The sequence below is a fragment of the Maylandia zebra genome, linkage group LG14 (genome assembly GCF_041146795.1).
Source record: "Maylandia zebra isolate NMK-2024a linkage group LG14, Mzebra_GT3a, whole genome shotgun sequence".
In the NCBI taxonomy this organism is placed as follows: domain Eukaryota; kingdom Metazoa; phylum Chordata; class Actinopteri; order Cichliformes; family Cichlidae; genus Maylandia; species Maylandia zebra.
Genome location: NC_135180.1, coordinates 17,016,242 through 17,035,384, shown reverse-complemented (window position 1 = coordinate 17,035,384; position 19,143 = coordinate 17,016,242). Strand labels below are relative to the sequence as shown.

Below are 19,143 nucleotides of genomic sequence, written 5' to 3'. Positions count from 1 at the left end.
AGAGAGTGATTGTAAAGGTCGTAAAATCCTGCAGGTTGTTTGACTGATGGTTTTCACCGACTGCGATGGCAAGCCGTTCACTATCTGTTTAATGTAAAACATGAGCAAAGCCAGCAGACGGGCTGAGGCTCTGAGCGGAAAAAGATGGCACCGTAATGGGGAGGTGAAAGGCAAGGGGCAAAGCGATGATAGTAGCTTCATGCAGAGCAGAAGTGTATCTGGGGCCTCGCCTTTGAACTGGTGAGCCGGCTAATTGAAACAGCATTGCCAGGGCATCGGCTGAAGATCTGGATCTCATTCACCCCCGCTTTTATTCAATTTGGTTTCATCACAGGGGCGCGTCTCGTGCTTTTTCTCTCCACATGGCAATAAGTCATACCCTCGCCTTTTGCCCTCGACGTGTTGCCCATCTGTGTCCCCTGGGGGCCCAGAGTGCTGAGGCCCTGAGAACGCCAAGGGATTCAGATGAGGTCTTGAGAAAGCCCCTTATGGTACTTTTTCACGCCTCTCACCTTGGACTTGACCCCCACCCCACATCCCCACAGCTCTTCACTCACTCATACACAGACACACACACCTCTTTACCCCCCAGACTTAAGATTTACTGGTAAGAGCAGTGGTTGTCAGGAGGTTTGGACCGTGCACTTTCTAATTCAAACAAATGCGGCACTGAGGTCACGCTATTATCATGGAGCCACAAGGTGTTTCAGATGCCTCGCAAGTGTTGAGTGCTGAGCTGATAGAGAGAGAGAAGAGGGGAGAAGAAGCAGTATGTGTGTGTGTGTGTGTGTGTGTGTGGGGGGGGGGGGGGGGGGGGGTGCTGTTAGGGAGCAATGCTGTGGAAAGCTTGTGAGTTTTCAGCGTGGAAATAAGCAAACAAATGCAGCAATGAATAAGCAAATAGACAGATAACACTGCCCAATCTCGATTACTTATCACTATCCTCTATCAGAACATGTGGATGTAGATTTTGCCTTGTAGTGGGGGGCTTCTCATTTCGCAGAAGAGCAGTCAGTGTTCCTACCACTGCTTTAATCAGTGTCCCGCATGCACCGGCCGACGCTTGCAGTTAAAGGTTGGAGGATGATATGATGGTCAGTGATGTACAGTAAATAAATATGCAGGTGCTTTCTGCTAAGACAAACTGATCTAACAGCCACAGTTTCCTTTAAAAGGTAATTTCAGCCGATGCCAGATCTAAGAAGTCTGGGATACTGTGCCAGGTTACGATAATACAAGAATGTAAAATTGCTGCTTGACACACATGCTCAGACATCTGAGATCCTTGTTTTAAAGAGAGAGAGAGAGAGAGAAAAAATTGCATGTCAGACAAACAACGGTGTCAGAGGACAACATCACAGGAAAGTCAACAGTTGCAATGATAGTCAAAACCTTTGTTTTTTGCCTCCCTGCTGTTTCCTCCCTGTCATGACTCTGATGGAGGAAGAGGAACAAACAAACCAAAAGAAAAAGGAAATAAACAAACCTAAATCTAATTTAGCTAAAAAAAAATGACACTGTTATATTTACTGAAAGAGAATATAGATATTATAATCTTTTGAAACACAAGCTGACTGAAAATAGAGGAAAAGCTACACATGGCAGCACAGGTTCTCTACAAGTTTACACCTACTGTGGCTGCATGTGAACCACATGTGAAGTCCAAAGACTACATACAGAGGAAAAATTGGATTTGGAGAGGATCACCGTAGGACTGAGGGAGGGACTAAAAGTGTGCATATCATTTCTTCCTCCGTGGGATTCGCTGCGAGGCAGGTACAGCATCTCTGCAGTCCACCGCTCAGCTGTCACACTCAGCTGTCCAGCGCTCACAGGAAACTTTTAAACACCGCAGTCGGTAAGTGCAAAGTTGTTGTTTTTTTCTTCTTCTTTTCTTTCTGCATCTTCTTACAGGTCAGTGGTAGAATAAGAAGACGCTGTTATTATCTGCGCTCGTCGCTCCTTTGATCCACGAGAGGGAAAGTGTTGGCTTTAAAGTTTTAGTTTTTTCCCGTCAGGAATTCTTCCGAATGCATGACGCGTTGTTTCCGACCTGTTCCACCGTTACTTATTTTGCGCATAAAAAGTTGCCTTCACGTTTTTGTTTTATTTTATTTTCTCTGAACAAGAGAAACTTCAGGATTGCTAATTGCCTTCAATTAACGGGCTTTAAACTGATTTCTAACAGAGCTCCGAAATGTAGCTTCATATATAAATAGCATCTCTTCATATGACTAAATGTGGAGTTAGACCTATATGAATGTTTTATCTAGCAGTGATTTATTGATTTTTTTTATTGATTTTTTGCCTTTTTCTCAATAAATCAGAGAGACTTGAACGGCTAAAAGTAAGGCATGCGTTTGATTGACAGAAGTAATTATTCACTTTGTGCTATTTTTTTCTTTCTACGGGAATAAAAGCATTTGAATCTTTTTTTAAATTTATTTATTTATTTATTTTTGATATGCCGAACATCTGCAAGCATTGAGCGGCTGCACATCTTTCTGTCAGCAGCTGCCACAGACTAGAAATGCCAAATTGCTTAACATATGAATGTGACGAAGATGAGACCTGTATGAAACACAACACTGCCCATATCACAACCCACCTCTAATGCAGTCCTTCAGTTCACTTTTCAGTCTCTTTTGTTGGTGCTGCTTTGAGTAAACAATGTTAAGTGATAAGCAGAAGCGTGGAGGAGGGCGGCAAGGAGAGGAGGAGGAGGAAGGAGGGTGAAGGAGAAGAGGAGGAAGAAGCGAGGTAGATGAAAGGAGGAGGCAGACTGGTGTAATGGGAGGGAGGAAGATAGTGGAAGAAGTGGTGGAAATGTTCCTTAGTGGATGGATTTACATCAGCTGAAATTCATTTTTGTTGAGAACATACCAAGATTTTCTTAAAAAAATAACATCCTGTCAGACTTAAACCATGAAGTAGCGCAATGTGAGATGTTGATTGATTGACTACGTGTCAATAGAAATAAAGTAACGCAAATATATATTGTAAATCAAAAACAAATGTAAAAAATGGCATGAAAACAGGATGTTGTGTCCCTGGGCAAGACACTTTACCCTACTTGCCTACTGGTGTTGGCCAGAGGGGCCGATGGCGCGATATGGCAGCCTCGCTTCTGTCAGTCTGCCCCAGGGCAGCTGTGGCTACAACTGTAGCTTGCCTACACCAGTGTATGAATGTGAGAGTGAATGAATAGTGGTATTGTAAAGCGCTTTGGGTGCCTTGAAAAGCGCTATATAAATCCAATCCATTATTATTATTATTATTATTATTAAAAAAACAGCTCAAATTTCTATTTCCCTGTATTATCTTGTCTCCTTCTTGACCCCCTTCCCTCTCCCAGCTTTTCCTCTCTCACACACCTATGCATACATGCACATATACCACGGACCTGCACACACAAAGTGTAGACAGCGTGTGACGGATAGGCTGCCTCTCTCTGCCTGCACTGTTTGTACATTGATCCCTTCAGCAGGCCCTGCTTCTCCTGTCCACAGTGTCCGTGATGAGTTACTACATGGATCCAGTTTCTTCCTACCCAGCCCTTCACCCCTGTGACCGTCTGGGCACACTGGTAAGACCTCCCTCGTAAATTATCTCTGTGTTAAGACTGCCTCGGCTACCTACCACACAGCCGTCCACGAGTGTGAGCGAATGAGCGTTTGTGTGTGTGTGCAAACTGCTCAGTGCAGGAATGTGTGCAGGAGCATTAGAGTGGTGTTCTTGTCAGTGTATTAGCAACTCTGGATTCCATCACCTTACAGGAGGATACTCTATTTCTTTTTCAGTTCACTCCACCAGGGTTTGCAGTAAAAGCGCCTGTATCTGTACATGCTGTTCCTCATGATTTCATCAAAAGTTAGGAAACAGAGCTGTTGAACAAGACAATTCTCTACACGGCTGTGAAATTGCCCTTTCGAGCTCCTCTGTGTTGCACAACAAGCCTGCACTGTGTACTTCTCTTTAGCAAGTAATATTGTAAATAATGAGACCTAGGCCTCCAGCCTTGGCACTAACCAATCAAACTGGAGTCAGGCAACCCCAGCAGACCAGCACTTTTCTCAGCTGAGCCACCCGCACTGTGCTTTGCAGCAGTGTGTTTGCAAGAACCCTTAACACTTTCCAAATGGTAGTGCTGAATACAAAGTCAGAGACAGTTGCTGGGAACATTGGGATTCCTGTCAGGTGAGCATTTGAAGGGTGAAGGCCAGTGTGCTGCAAAATAAATGGCTCCATTTGTATGCAGAGCGCCAGCACATTAGGATAATAGACTGAGGTTACATGCAAATGGCAACCCCACCCCGTTCTAATACAAAACACAGAATGATGCCTCTCCCTGTTTCCTAATTGGCTCAGGTGGTGGGGCTTGCCTTTGAAATTGAGACTACTGTATACAAGGGCAGCTTGGTCAAAAGGTGAGCCCATGTCACCTCGGTAGCTTTATTCTCTTGAATTTACATAAATTATCAGCAAAAAGCAAAGGCTCTGATATTTTTTTCTCTCTTTAAGACAATATCTAAGTTCTATGTATTTCACAAAGGCAGTATTCAGAAAACAGCTGCAAAAAGAAAAAGAAAAACTCAAAGAATCACACAGCTTGTTGAAAATGAAATTGATACAAATGCAAATAGTTTCATTTGTAACCTTACCTTTTGTAATGCATTGAATTAATCCTTTTCTTTACATATCTTTTTCACGCAAATAATGAACACAATGAAAGAACCCCAGACATGAAGGATGGAGTGAACAGCAGCAGGTTGCAGGGGCTGTACCCAGAATCACTCATTACCTCCACAATGTACAAAGAAAACTCATTGTTTTACTCAAAAATGAGTTGCAAATTTAGATTTTGGATCTAAATTTGCAACTCACTTTTCTTGCACTCCAAGTTGTTTGCGTGGACATATGGATGTATGATTTCAGACACGGCTATTTTTGGAACTTTACATTTTGTCTTTGCAGAAAAGCAAAAGTGCAAAAAATTATAACCTGTTAACAACACATCATTTGTATTAAGTATATTAAGAACCCTTATAGACCACATTTCAAGTAACACAAAGGTATGTTTAATTAAATCTGCCTGGTTTGCTAGCAATAGACAAGGGCTTTCCTCTTAAAACCACTCGGTGGTAATTGAGTATGTGTTTGTGCGCATATGTTTGATTGTGACACAAATGTAGCGTCTTGTAACAGTGGGCGTTTCAGTTGTTTTTACATGTGCACTGTAAGATTTCTTCACCATATTGCAAAATATGTTGCAATATTCTAAAGTTATGCCTTTCTGTACATGGAATGGTCTAACTGGATTACTGGAGTGAGGCCAAACACAAAAATACATCTAACTGCGTCACATACATGCTATATAAGAATGCTGAAGTCCTATACACCAAAGACTATTCAGTTCTGCAACAACAGTAAGCATGTCATGCTCTCACTGATTAATAGGTATAATGTTTTGAAAAAAAATGTAATTTTCACACATTCCACTACACATAAACTCAATGTGCTTCACATAGATTATTAAAACAAACAGGATGCTGCTAATACTTATACTCAAAAATGGTGAGCATTGCAAGCCCCACATCCAAAATATATGAATTTTCATTTACAGTAGTCGACAGTAGTCGTCCCCCTGAGAAATTACTTGACCCTAAACTTCTATTAGATTTCCCAATACTTTAGTCCCTAAAATAACAGGTAGGCCATATAAAAGCATGCATTATAAAGGCAGGCTCCTCCAAATATAGGCTGACCCCGACATTTAAAGTTGTTCTACATGAGCTGAATGAGCTGAATATTATGGTGTCGATGGTATCTGCATTGGTATCTGCGACAGCCTGTCTACTCCATAAATCCTCCATGTGGCTCCCTTCTTCCCTATCTAACTTTCCCTCCTTTGCTGACTGACTTGATAGAAAATGCAAATCTCTCAAGAACCTTGTAAACTGGCCTCCTCGATTCTTTGGTCATGTTAGTCATCCATAAAACTAGATAGCTACTGATAAATGGTGCAGTGCTTAAACAGGAGCTGCTTATCAGATTGCCAGTCACTCTGTCTGCTGGGGCTGTCACTTACACATGTGACATAAATCATAGGATGCTGTAGTTATATCCAATTATATATCCAGTTATATAAGCCGTCATGTGCCTGTGAGAAAAACGCCAGTTTTAAAGAATGCTATTTCCTGATGTTTTTCATGAGTGGTCAAAGTTAGATTTTGATTTACTAAAAATGGCTATCTTCTTCGCCACTGTCTCTTGTTTCCTCAAAGAATTTTATATCTCTTTAGCCCTGCTGCCAAGTGCTGACTTTAGACTTCCCCCCCAGTGCAGCCTCTTACGTGAACAGTTCTGCGATAAGCAGGATAAAACAACAGAGCAAAGATAAACTGAATGAGTCAAATTTAGCTGCAGGGGTTATCTGTATGTGAGTACAATGAAAAAATGTTTCCAAAATACAAGGTTACACTCTGGGACAAAGCCACCGGACAGCTATATTGATAAGCTCATACGTTAACATTTTTCATTGGTTAACACATCAAATTTAGCTGCATAATTATTCAATGGAAAGGCACACTAACCAACAGGCTTTTCCTCTTGTTCTTCAAGGGTTCAAGTGATTTTGGGTGATTTTAAACCCTGACCATATCTTTTATTCTAACACTCACACACTACAGAAGTTTTAAAAGGAGCATTTTCCACATACATCCTCATTAGCTATGCTATCTGAGCTCACTATAACCAAAATCCCAATTAGGAAGACTGTATAACTTAATGTTAGAGGCATAAACTAAGTCCATACCACATTTTGTGTTGCTAACTGATTTATTTAATGTTTATCAAATAAAAAGTCCCCATCCCTCGTTTGTGAAGTTTGGGTGATTTTTAAAAAGATTTCTTTTAAGAAAGAATGAGCAGTTGCATGCAGAGAATGCATGCAACTGCACATTCTGTTTGTCATCTTGTGGATAAATGATTACAAATTAAATTTTGTCTCCATTGTTCATTTTGTCTCCAGAGGCAGAGTGGAGGTGTGGCAATGGGCCCACAGACCCAGCACCCAGGTGTGGTTCACCCTCATCAGCAGTATTACCCATCACAGCCCCTTTACCCTCACGATATACCCCTGCAGGAGGTTCCGGACGGACGTGAAATGTGCCCTACAGGTAAGAAATCATCAGTCTGATGTCAAGTGTATGTAGTATTTATGAACTGATTCTCAACCAGGACCCATAATTTAACAATTTTTAATTGTGATAGCGTTTTGATCAAGTTAACCTTTTACAATCAAATGTTAATGTTCCTAATAGACCCTTAGTTGCTTGATAGAAACATTGTCATAGCTTGTATGAAACCACAAGATGCAGAAGTGGTAATCTGTCAGAAAATAGAGATTACAATTTGCCTCCTTTTTATTCCTTCTTGTATGTGATTCGGCACTACAACAACAAAGAGCAACCAAAAGAGTTTGTATGCTAAATGGATTCATCTCTTCGATCGTGGCACACCAAATCTTGCTCATTTTGTTGTTATAACACAATAAAGCTATTTTAACACATGTATTGTCACCATGAATGTCAAACCCCGATGCCTGTTTCAGTCAGAGCTGACAGCCTTTAACTTATCATCTTCCAGGTACAGAATAGTGAAGGTAATTGTCTGGAAAATTCACACCAAGCTGAGTGGACATCTTGTGCTTAGCTGCCTGCATAGGCTCTATGAAGGAGGCATCAATGCTTAAATAAAACTGAGTATTTCCAGTTATGTGAAAAAAGTCCCTGCTGTATGCTAGATGGGGAAAAGGGGAGCTCAGGACAAGGGTCTAACCTGATTGTCATCTTCCCTAACCCGCAACCTAACCTTAAACCAAGCTTTCAAAAGTAAAATGTGATGATTTACACTGTGGACATGCGTTGCTCCTATTAATAGAGACCCCAAAGTGGAACAGATTTATGTTTCCACAACTTCAGTATTGCACACATTTAAGGACATACACACACACACATGCACGCGTGCAGAGTCTCAACTTGGCCTGTTGTTCTGCGTCTGCTGCACGGGGGATGTTGGTGATGCTGACCCTGAGGGCAATGCCTTTACCAGATACCCTCATACCCCCCTCTCTTACGTTCTCTATCTTCCTCCCACTCTGTTTCTGGGGGCAAATGCTCTTCATTTTTCTTCTAACAGCCCTCTCTTTCTAGGTTTTTTTTTTTCGTTCATTGTTTTTCAAATTAGTTTTATTTTAAACTGGAACATTCCTCCCAGTGCATTTGCCTGCGTTTGACTCTGGCCTCTTCTACTTCTCAAAAGTGATTGATGCTGTTGGACTGGGACACACGCCACGGGAGTAAGATAGGGGTGCTGGGGGGCACAGGCTTTCTTCCGTCACCTCCCTGAGCTGGATGCAGGGGCAAGACAGGGGGCCAAAGGGCGGCCATCTTTTTCCCAAGCCTCTGGTTTGGTCTCTGGAGAGGTGGAGGGGGGCTAAGTGCTTGTGTGTGTGTGTGTGTGTGTGTGTTTGTGTGTGTGTGTGTGTGTGTGAGAGAGAGAGAGAGAGAGAGAGAGAGAGTATGTGTGTGTGTGTTTGTACGTGTGTGTGTGTGCATATGCTTGCATACGCCAGTACAAGAGGGAGTCAGGATTTGATGGGATTTGCTGATGTTTGTTACAGAGACACACTCTTTTGGAGCACTCACTTCATTCCTCCCAGCGCTAAACCATTGACATAAACATTGCTAAGTGGAAAAAAATGACCGAGTGCTGACCTTCTTTTTTTTTTTTCTTTTCTCGTTCTCGTCTCCAAAATCCATGGAGACCGCAGGTCTCAGAGCATTTGAGCCACCTGGAGATGCGGTTAGAGTCATTTAGCTCTTAACAGCAATGTCATAAGAACTGCTTTGGTTTCTGTCCTACCACCATACGCTGTTATGAGTTGCCGTTAACCTCAAAAAGCTGCTCAATAATCTCTGACACAGTCTCCACACCCCGAGCCGTTGATTTGACTCATTTCTTTCAAACTGAAAAAAACAAAGAGAAACTTCTCTTAATAATTTCACATTTGCAAATTCTGAATACCCGCAAACGATTTGTGTAGACTTAGAAATACAGGTGCAAACAATTTTAAGTTTCTGGTGCTGTGCAAGCAGAGCTTTAGAGATTTCTCGTATTTGAACGCATACTTGTTCTTTTTCAGACCACTGAGGTTTTGCCAGTTTTAAATTCTGTTATTTTTTCACATCTGTAAACCCCCCTCTTTATGTATATTCATGTAACAAATCCATTGGCGCTATAAATATAAACACAAACATGTCATGTCTGTCTTGGATATTTGGGATGAAATATTTTGTGTGTCTTTTAAGGTGGTTAGAGCCTGATTTTGCAACTGAAGTCACTATTTTTCCCCTTGTGAATGGACTGGGTGTGTTTAAAATGAAACGTGTTACTGTGAGAAAGAAAAGATACAGAGCAGATGTGAGGCAGGGATTTAGGATGTTACATGCTTGGCCCTGAGCCCAATGTCACACACACTGCTTCCTGACAACAGCCATGACATGGTAATGTTTACACTAACCCAGCTCTACTCTATACTCTCCAACACTCACACCAAAGGATCTGTTGCAAACGCCCACTGAGGAAATTCACTTTATGTGCATGTGTGAGTTAAGTATGCGTGTGTGTGTGTGTGTGTGTGTGTGTGTGTGTGTGTGTGTGTGTGTGTGTGTGTGTGTGTGTGTGTGTGTGTGTGTCTGTGTGTGTGTGTGTGTGTGTGCTAATAAAAGAGTGAGGGTGCATTTCTGCACAATCTCACCAAAATCCAGGCACAGAAATCACACACATGCAAACACGCTCCACCAACATCCTGGAGTGATACACACTCGCGTATTCATTCATTAAATTCACACCCTGCACTCTTGTGTGTATTGTATTACAGCATCCTTCCATTCAGTGAAACAGGCACACACACACACATACAGGGAGGCGCACACACACATACATTCACTCCCAGGCTCTCCTGAGTTCACTGTACATTTAAACATGCACTCCCATTTAGTACACGCAGACACAGCTGTGATCTGGCACTCAGAGACCATTGGCCTGTGTTTTATATGATGTGATTTGACAGCTGGACAGTTGCAAGAGGGGAATTGGGGGTGGGGGGGTGGGGGGGGGGGTGGAGTACAATTTTAGGAGAGAATATGGATAGGGAAAAAGAGAAGTCACAGAAGTGGGACTGCAGTGGTGGGAGGAGAAGAGATGAGGGGAGGAGGATCTAAGATGTGGGGCCTTGAGTGGAGTTGGGGGGGGTTCGCCTCTGATGAGGGGCACGTCCTCACGGGCGAAGGCCCATTTTTTATTTTCTAAAAGTAAACAGGCAGCCTGCGGGGGTCTGGAGGGTTATGGGAAAGGAGGAAACATTGATACTAATCAGGCCAGCGCACACTTCCCCCTCTAACAATAAAACAAAACAAGAGTGGAAACACGGAAAAGCGGCAGACAACTGCGGGGGAATGGGCTACACAACTGTGCACATTTGAAGCGCATGGCATGGTGATAGAGCTAAAGCAAGAAATGCAAGTCAATAAAAATAGTGAAGAGTTCATCTGCTTCTACTACACTGCACATTTGTAGTTTTATTTTTAGATGTCTGAACCGTTTGAATGAGTTTCCACATTAGGCTTCTGAGACACGGTTTACAATAGAGCCACTCTGGAATCTCTATCCCATAATTCAAAGTTCTGCTTTGGTTAACTGAAATCTTGAAATTATTTTTTTGCTTCTTCTCCTTTGATGAGCCATTTTCTCCAATGCTTTTTAAAAATATCACTTGAGATCGTCAGAAATGCATTTTTCCCCTTTTCACCTACAGCTTTTGGCATTGTACCCTGATTGAAAAATGATTGCTTTCTTCTCTGTTAGTGTTGTAATTTTATTTATTTATTCTCTTTTTGGAAACGCTCTGCTTTTAAGTACCAATCATTTTTTAAACTTCCCTTTCCCAGAGTTCTACAGGCCATATTTCTAGGAAGTGTTCGTGTGGTAAGTTCCTCTTGATAGCGCAGTGACTAATTACAAACCACTTCAGTAGGAGAACATGCAGTTCTGAAAGACATGCAATCACTGACGGGGGTGATGATGCAACAGATGCCAGCTCACCAGGAAAGGTGGTGCTTTAATGAATCCTGTGATAGACCTCCCATTGTTTTAATGTTTATGTCGTGAGCATAGCAATATGCAGAGCTTTTAATAACAATGAGCGTACTTTACCAGTAGCGGTAAAAGTGAATTCCTCTAACTGTATCCCGTAATTTGCGTTGGTTGTTGAGTCAAGTCCTCTTTGTAATAGTTAATGGTCAGTTGCTCACTTTAGCATTTTAATATAAACTGAATTTATACAACAATTAACCAAAGGAAAAAAAAAAGAATCCAACAACTGCTTGTTTCTTAACTGAGTGGATCATTCCTTTGGGCGTTGCTATTTACTATGATACACAACCTTCATTTTTCATATGAAACATAGAGTAACACTGATGTATGATCCCTTTAGCTGTGAGGACTAGCAGACTGCGAGACTGTGCTAATAATGGAGAGGAGGGAGGGAGGGAGAAGAACGCAAGACAAGTAAAGGGAGGTCTGGGAGGCAAAGAGACGCGGAGGGGGGTGGGGATAATTGAATTATCTGCACAATGGAGTGATGGGGGGCACGTGGTGCCGCTAATGGAGGAAGAGATGTCCTTTTTAGCGGAGCTAATTGTTCAGAAAAGAGCTGAGCCTTTGTTCAGGGAGGCCCTGCTACTTTCCCAGTGCACTTTACATCCACACAATTTAGTGGCGTGTGCGCACACACATACACACAAAAACACATGCACGCGCACAAACACATTCGGGAAGAAAAAGATTTTGGAATGCGAGGCATAAGAAAGAGATGTGCACAAGCACAGTAGACATCTATGAGCAGAGACAGACTCACACATACAGGGACACAGCACTCCTGTCCCAGCTAACCCTCTGATCTCAGCAGGAGTGCATCCAGCCTGTGGCACCTTCAGACAGCATCCACCACAGATAGAGCTGAGACTGAGCTGTTAGACAGAAGCCACAAGGACCCCACTGTTTTACTGTTTGACTGTCTGCCCTGTGTGTGTGTGTGCGTGTCCCATATGTGTGTGTGTGTGTGCTTGAGTGGCTGTAAATAAATGACTGACTGATTACATGCTAAATGGCTTCTATTCACGCAAATACCATACCCATCAGATCATAGACATTCTCTGGGACTTTGGGATTTTATCCCAGTCATCTTTTAAGGCTTCGCGTTTGTAAAGCCTCAGAGCATCCAAGGCTCCTGCAACTACTGCGAGGGTGCCGCCATCAAAGACAAATATCACTTGACAGCTGTATGGATTGCTCTAAATCAAATAACCTTTCAGTTAACTCTGTGAAAAGTAGCAGGTGCAACGGTTACATCTGAGGATTATAGACAGGCAGAAAGCACAGATGTGCCAGTAAGAGACTGACAGCAAGCAGCAGCGAGGAGAGAGAGAGAAGGCTGTTTTTGCCGGGGGTGCTATACAGCAACACAAATGAGTGAAGGCAGCTAACTGTCAAAACCATGGAAACAGCATTTGCCAGGTGAAGAAAAAGAGACACTGCAACCAAAACTTGTTTGATCTAGGACATGTGTCCTGGGGGTACTGTACATGCATGAGACGATCGTTTCATGTTTATTGCTAAAAAGAAAATGACACAATTGTTTTAGCAGTTGCTTATGGAATTCAGATTGTTCAAAACTGTGTTATAATAAGCTTGTACGACTGATGATGAGAAGCTGATTGTTTAGCATTTAACCTTTCCTCATGTCAGAGTGCTGTTCGCCTTGCTTTTAAGGGTCATTGTACACCAGGCAATGGCCACTGCTCTGAGAAACAGCTCAACAATGTACTAACATAATATAAATATATTCAGATGCATAGTGGAGCCAAGAATTTCAAGAGCTTTTGTAATCACTTTTTAACAGGATTATTATTAAGATATTAGTTTACCAATTAGTATGCACGTTTCATCACTAAAATCAAATGAAATATTAACAAAATATGTAAATCAATAGAGATGGACAGGAACAAAGTGAAAATCATCCAGAGTGTCACCAGCCCAGATATTAGTCAGCAACACCATTAAACTCTAAATGGCTGCCCTTAGGCACAAAAGGACCCAGGCTGTCCTTTTAAGAGCAGATACAAGGGAGTTCATTAACAGAAGACAAAGAGGTTCAGTCAGAGCGTTTGAGAGACCGACGTGCTGACTGCTGGAGAGCTACTGTTTCTTCCTCCATTCTTCTCCTCCATCACCCCCTCTACTTTAAAGCCCCCCTCCCTCAGCTTTTCTCACCGCAGAACCCACCAGCACTCCTCACAGATGAGGCTCCTATCAGGGCAATGAAACCCGATCCAGGGCTGCTAATGGAGTCGGTGAAGTACCACCAGTTGAAAAAAATCCATGCATGATCAATATCCCTGGCTCCCCAGCCTCCTCCCACATCGTCCCATTTAGACGTACAAGTGTACAAGACATGCAGATGTATCGTGTGGATGTGCATCATAGGATGTACCATTGATTCATTCTAACTAGGTTTCTTACGATGGGGCTGGCTGTGGGATATGTGCCCTAAAGAAAATTATTTGCATTTTAAATTTCTTACAAAACCTGGTTTAAAAATGAATCATCTGTTATTACAGCTTCTGTTGCCATGGGAGGTGCTCCTTGATGGTAGTAGCTTGTGAAGAGTGGAGTCCTACTGTGGCAAAAGCCCAGTCTTTCTTTTGTCTTTATTCTTTTTCAGCAGCAGAACAAATACGTGATTCAATTTCCAGTGAGGCATGGTCATTGTTCCTGATTATTGGCAGATAAAAAAAAAAAAAAGCGAGCAGAAAACTAAAGAAAAAGCAGTTTGCATTTCCCAAACTAGATTTTCATTGACGGTCTCGGTAATGCAGATCGATTTAAACATCCAGACAACTAAACCTCGCATTACTTTTGTGCCTTATTTTTATTTTATTTTTATATCTTCATTTTCAATAAAGGTTAATAGGGCAACTGTTTGTAAAGACAAACTTTGTTATGACTGTGCTGCAGCAGCATAAAGAACACAGACGTGGCTGACTTTTATTGATCTCTGCAACCTGAACAGGAAATACTCTGAGGTGTTTATGAGGGTGAGTTACAAGTTATGAGGATGCCTGGACCCACAGAATATATAGGACAGAGACAGTCCAGGTTCTTTTAGCTCTTAGTAACTTCATCTCAGCTATATAGCTTATTTGTTTTGAGATTTTAGTAGAAATACTATTTCCACACAGTTATTTAATAACTCTGATTTAATAACTCAGACTCTGATTCATAGATCAACATTAATTCATTCCTAATGGTTTGGCATGCTAAATTAGGTGATAAAGACGTTTTTTTTCCGTTATTCTCTCTTAAAAATATGTGTTTACATATTTAAAATGTTCATCATCAAATCACCAGCGTGTTTCTCAACATCAAGAGCAAGGCGCCGAGTGCGTACGATGACGTATGTAGGCTGCTCGGGGTCACAGGTAACAGCTTTCACATGAGCTGGTGTGTGTGTGTGTGTGTGTGGGGGGGGGTGTCTAGAGGGAAGAGGTGGGTGTGGGGTGGGGGGTGGGGGTGGGGGGGTCCTTGTAATTGAATTGTGAATCAGCTAGCAAGTTATTCCCAGTCACCGCCCCCTTCTCTGTCGTCGCACTCTGGTTCTTCACAAATGCAACGCCCATAGCCACAGATACAGAGGAGGGAGTAAGTGAGTGAGTGTGTGAGTGAGTGAGTAAGAAAGAACGAGGAAAAGAGGGAGTGTGTGTACCGGAGAGGGAGAAAGATAAGTTAGGAGTAAAAGAATCTGAATCGTTTCTTTCTTTTCCATTTCTTTTTTTTAGTGTGAGAGGAGAATATTATATATATATATAAATATATATTTTTTTACAAAACCAAGAACTGATCGGGACGCCAGAGGAGGAGGAGAAGATTTTTTTTTTCCTTTGAAATATATTGCGCTTTTGGAGGTGTTAGAATTAAAGAGGGAGGCGGCGTTATTAATTCACGCTGATCTGATGATCATGACGGCAGCTGTCGATATGAAACCGACGTTAACAATCATAAAGGCTGAAAAAATGGACGGTGAGTAATCTCAACTCTTCTGAGCGCTTTGACAGCTAACACGAGACTTACTGTACATTACTCCTCAATGTTTCTTTGTAACACAAGCGGCTGTCTCCGGATTACGCTCACAGTAAAGCACGCTGCTAATTCTCGAGAACAAGTAGATGAGCTGAGAGAGGGACATAACGTCCTGAACGCATTTCTTTGATGAAGGCGCTGCTGGTTGCTCAATATTGGACTCTACAGGCAAGACTTGAGAAAGATGAAATCATGCCTGAGGGTCTAGAGTCTTGCAATAGACTGTACTGTATGCATACATGCATGCGTGCGTGTGTGTGTGCTCCGTATTGCTAGAAATCCGGCTCTGACAGGTGTGACTGTTTCAGATGTGATGATGTGCTAATATGAAAAAAAAGTTAGGACACTGGACTTTTTACATTTATGATCAGTCATCACAAAGCATGCTGCTTTGCATAGCATTGGCAATTTTTACTAGTACATGCAAACAGCAGTGTGACTTTTACTGTTTATGCATGTGTGTAGCTGCCACTTTAAGACACGCTGTATGTTTTATGACAGTTCTCTGATGATCTCAAGCATGAACAGCTATCCGAGTTAAGTTTTGCCACATTTCCTCTTTTTGTACAGATGGTAACCCTATCTCTCTAATCCTGCTTTGATCTCACCTAACACTGACCCATATATTCCATGCCATGCTGGAGAAATCCAAGGCATATTGCCCAGCCGGCATGGGAGACAGGCAGTGGTGCCTAATAACCCCCTCCCCTCCCCTCACCCACCAACCAAACTGCCTCCTCTTTCTCCCTTTCTTCTCTGCCTCCCTCCCCACCACCTCCTCCTTTAGTGGCTGAAACTGACTTTCCAGAAATCAGGAGAGGCAGGCTGAGGTGATGAATCTGCAGTGCTGAGGCTTGCCTCTCTCTTAACTCCACTGCCCAGAACCCTTTGGATCGCTCCAGGGGTAGTCCAGGGCGCAGGCAGGGGAGGCCGCAACTGTAAGCTGTTTTCGTGTTGGGGTTTAAACCTTTGCGTGGTTTCACTTCTCTCTTTATCTTTTTTTTTCATAGCATATGGTGGCACGTTTGCAGGATTTGCATTCAGCAGCTTTTTACATTAACCAATCCCCCTGTGCTTTTGCAGTTCAGGTGCAGAGAACCTATTAGCAGAGTAGCAAGCAGCAGTGATGCATCATGGAAATCTGATACTAATTGCTAGTGCTGACCCACTAAGGGGCTGTGACTCACCACATTAACCGCCTTCTCCCTGCTGTCAATACCTGCAGAGCATAGATTCATACATGCACATCACACAAAAGTCGCAAATTCTGCTGACAGCTGCAGAATTGTTGCCAAAGCGTAGCACAATCTTGCAAAAGCATTTCGCAACTCTCGCTCCTACTTACGCTAAGTTGGGTGCACTCAGGTCAAGCCAAGCCTGCCAAGGAGCAGTTCACAACTTCACACAAACACATCCTTTCTTCACCTCCCTCTCGCATGCATATACGCACACACTCACGCACACTGTTCTTGTTTACTTCTTGGTGTTACCATAGTCGCAAGATAGATGTACTACCAATGGCCAAGGCTGTTCTTCAGCCTGATAAGAAATAACAAATTTAAAGGCATGACCAAGTTGCACTTGCCCTTTGCTTACAGCTTACTGAAAGAAAGTAGTCCACACAGGTCAAGTTCTTGGACTGTTACTGTGAGAAGCACCTCTGCAGCAAGTGGTGATGGCAGCTCAGCTTTAGCCCCGTCAGGTCTATGGCATTGTTTTGAATAACACCTGCAGTCACACACTGCACATGCATGCACACCCTGCTAACAGTCTTAAGTGGTTTCTAGCCCACCTTGCTCTTTTGTTTGTTTTCTTTTTTTGACGGAAGTGACAGCAGAGGTAACTCTTTAAAAGTCATTCGCGCAGAGGTAAACCCAAAATAACACTGCTTACTTCACTGTTATGGGATTCACTTCGAAGCACCCCAAGCTTACTTTGTTGTGACCCAGCCGGTGGGGTTGTTGTTGCTGAAAGCACTCTCTAGCCACGAGGAAACTTCTACAGAGACTAATTTGAAAGATAGTGTAGAACATTACCTCACCAGGCGCATTGTAGTACATTTGAGAAACATTTATTATGGCTGCCCAGTGATGGATTTAATATTCAACAGAGTTAATTATTTACAATACAGTTTTTAGACCTGAATGAGCAGTCCCTGTTTTGTTTATGTCTCTGCCAGGCCTGAAGGTCGAGGTTCAGTGAAAGACAGGAATGTTTTGTGAATATGCCCTGCTGGGTGGTATGCATAGAAGCATAGAAATAGCTTTGGCAAGGTTCAGGTTTATCTGATCAAAAATGCTGCACTTTGTTGTAACTGGCAGTTCTGACGTTTCTTCCGAGAGACCTTATATGGCATCCAAATCCACACTTTAAAAAAGGCAGCAGATGCACAAGCACATACAGGCCATGGCAAAAACAGTAGACTCATAGAAGGACTTCACCTACTTTCTCTTTCATGGTTCCTCTCATGTTGGTGCACTGTGGAGAGGAGTAGTAGCTTGAGTCAGGAATAAGGGAGTTACATAAGTTTTTTTTTTTTTCTTTCTTTCTTTAGTGCGTTTGTGACAGCACTGCTTGAGTAGCACAGTGTAATATATGCCAGTGTTTGAGTGTGCGTGGCTGGCTAGCAGCTGTGCAAACACTGTTTGGGTGATCTGTGCTTCTCTTGATGTGGTCTGTCAATGAACTGGGCCAAACAGAGCAAACGGGTCAGTTTTTCTTCTGATGTCTGGCGTGTCGAACTATCTAGTTTGTGAGATCAAAACTTTAGTCCAGCCTCACCTACTTAACATGAGGTTTCATTTGAATGGGATTCGACTGTCCCTAGAGGGCAACAGATATCAGTTTGCTCAATGGGACTCCCTGTGACAATTTGGCTTTCACAATGACTCTTTCTTTCTTTCTTTCTTTCTTTCTTTCTTTCTTTCTTTCTTTCTTTCTTTCTTTCTTTCTTTCTTTTCAGTGTTGCACAGTGGTGCCACTTTGTTTCATTAAATGGGTTATTCCCGCATCCAGTCAGCCAACCATTCACTGGTTCCTACATCTGTTGCGTTGCCCATAGAAACATAAAACCGTTATGGTGCGTGGGTCTTTCTTGATGCTTCCCTCGTGACTACACACCTTAATATTTGCTTATAAAGCTTAGTCATAAAAAAGGCGTGCTAGCGCCACAGACAGCAGTCGACTAAATAATAAGCATATGGTGAGTAAGGGGTTGAGGAGCTACCAAGGTGTGGCCAATGAGGCTACAGTAAATGGCTATAAAAGCAAAAGAGATCACAAAGGCTAGAATGCCTTTCTCGCAGCTTCTGATTTTATTTGCATTACATAAAAACACCGACAACCAAAGCAAAGGAGAGAGGAACAGAAAGCATTAACAAGCATTTTTTGTTACTCTTTTCAGTCATTCACCCACCCACTGACTCAATTCCTCCACTAGCATTCTTCCCCCCTCCTTTCCCTTTCTCCCTCTGTTTCAATGTCTTTCTGTTGGCCACATGAGTTTCTCTCATGCCCTTGATGTGGTATATACTGTAGTGAGTTCCCGGTGAATGCACTTTGTCCCATCCCCAGTCATTCCTAGTTTGTAATCCCTGAGTCATGGGACTAGACGCCTGCTACACCACACGCCACTGGCTATGCGCCGGTGTTGATTAGCTTACAGCTATCACAGTCCTCTGCCCCTCATTACTAGTATGACGGGGAACCCTGACTAGCTTTTCACTGTCCAGAAAGGCCTTCAACAACTGCCCACGGATCTCTACATTGTCGTGAAAATCTTTTTTTTCACAGAGTTTCTGTTTTATATTTCCACATTTAGTAGCTGTGTTTCCTATAATAAAATGGAAACTTGGCCGGTTTAGGAACACGCCTGCTTTGGGG

General features: G+C 42.6%; 1 protein-coding gene across 2 annotated transcripts in view; it reads left to right on the top strand.

Moving 5' to 3' along the window:
• Positions 1 to 1,785: 1,785 nt before the first annotated feature.
• The window catches only part of ets1 (v-ets avian erythroblastosis virus E26 oncogene homolog 1), a 35,183-nt gene continuing 17,825 nt past the window's right edge, over positions 1,786 to 19,143 (top strand). The window contains exons 1-3 of one of the 2 annotated variants that reach the window (XM_004543946.3): positions 1,786 to 1,858; positions 3,510 to 3,586; positions 7,031 to 7,178. In XM_004543946.3, the coding sequence (XP_004544003.1) occupies positions 3,518 to 3,586; positions 7,031 to 7,178 (217 nt within the window). In that variant the 5' untranslated portion in view covers positions 1,786 to 1,858; positions 3,510 to 3,517. Of the gene's footprint in view, positions 1,859 to 3,509; positions 3,587 to 7,030; positions 7,179 to 14,810; positions 15,202 to 19,143 lie in introns of those variants that run through there. The other variant, XM_004543948.4, reaches the window with a different exon arrangement.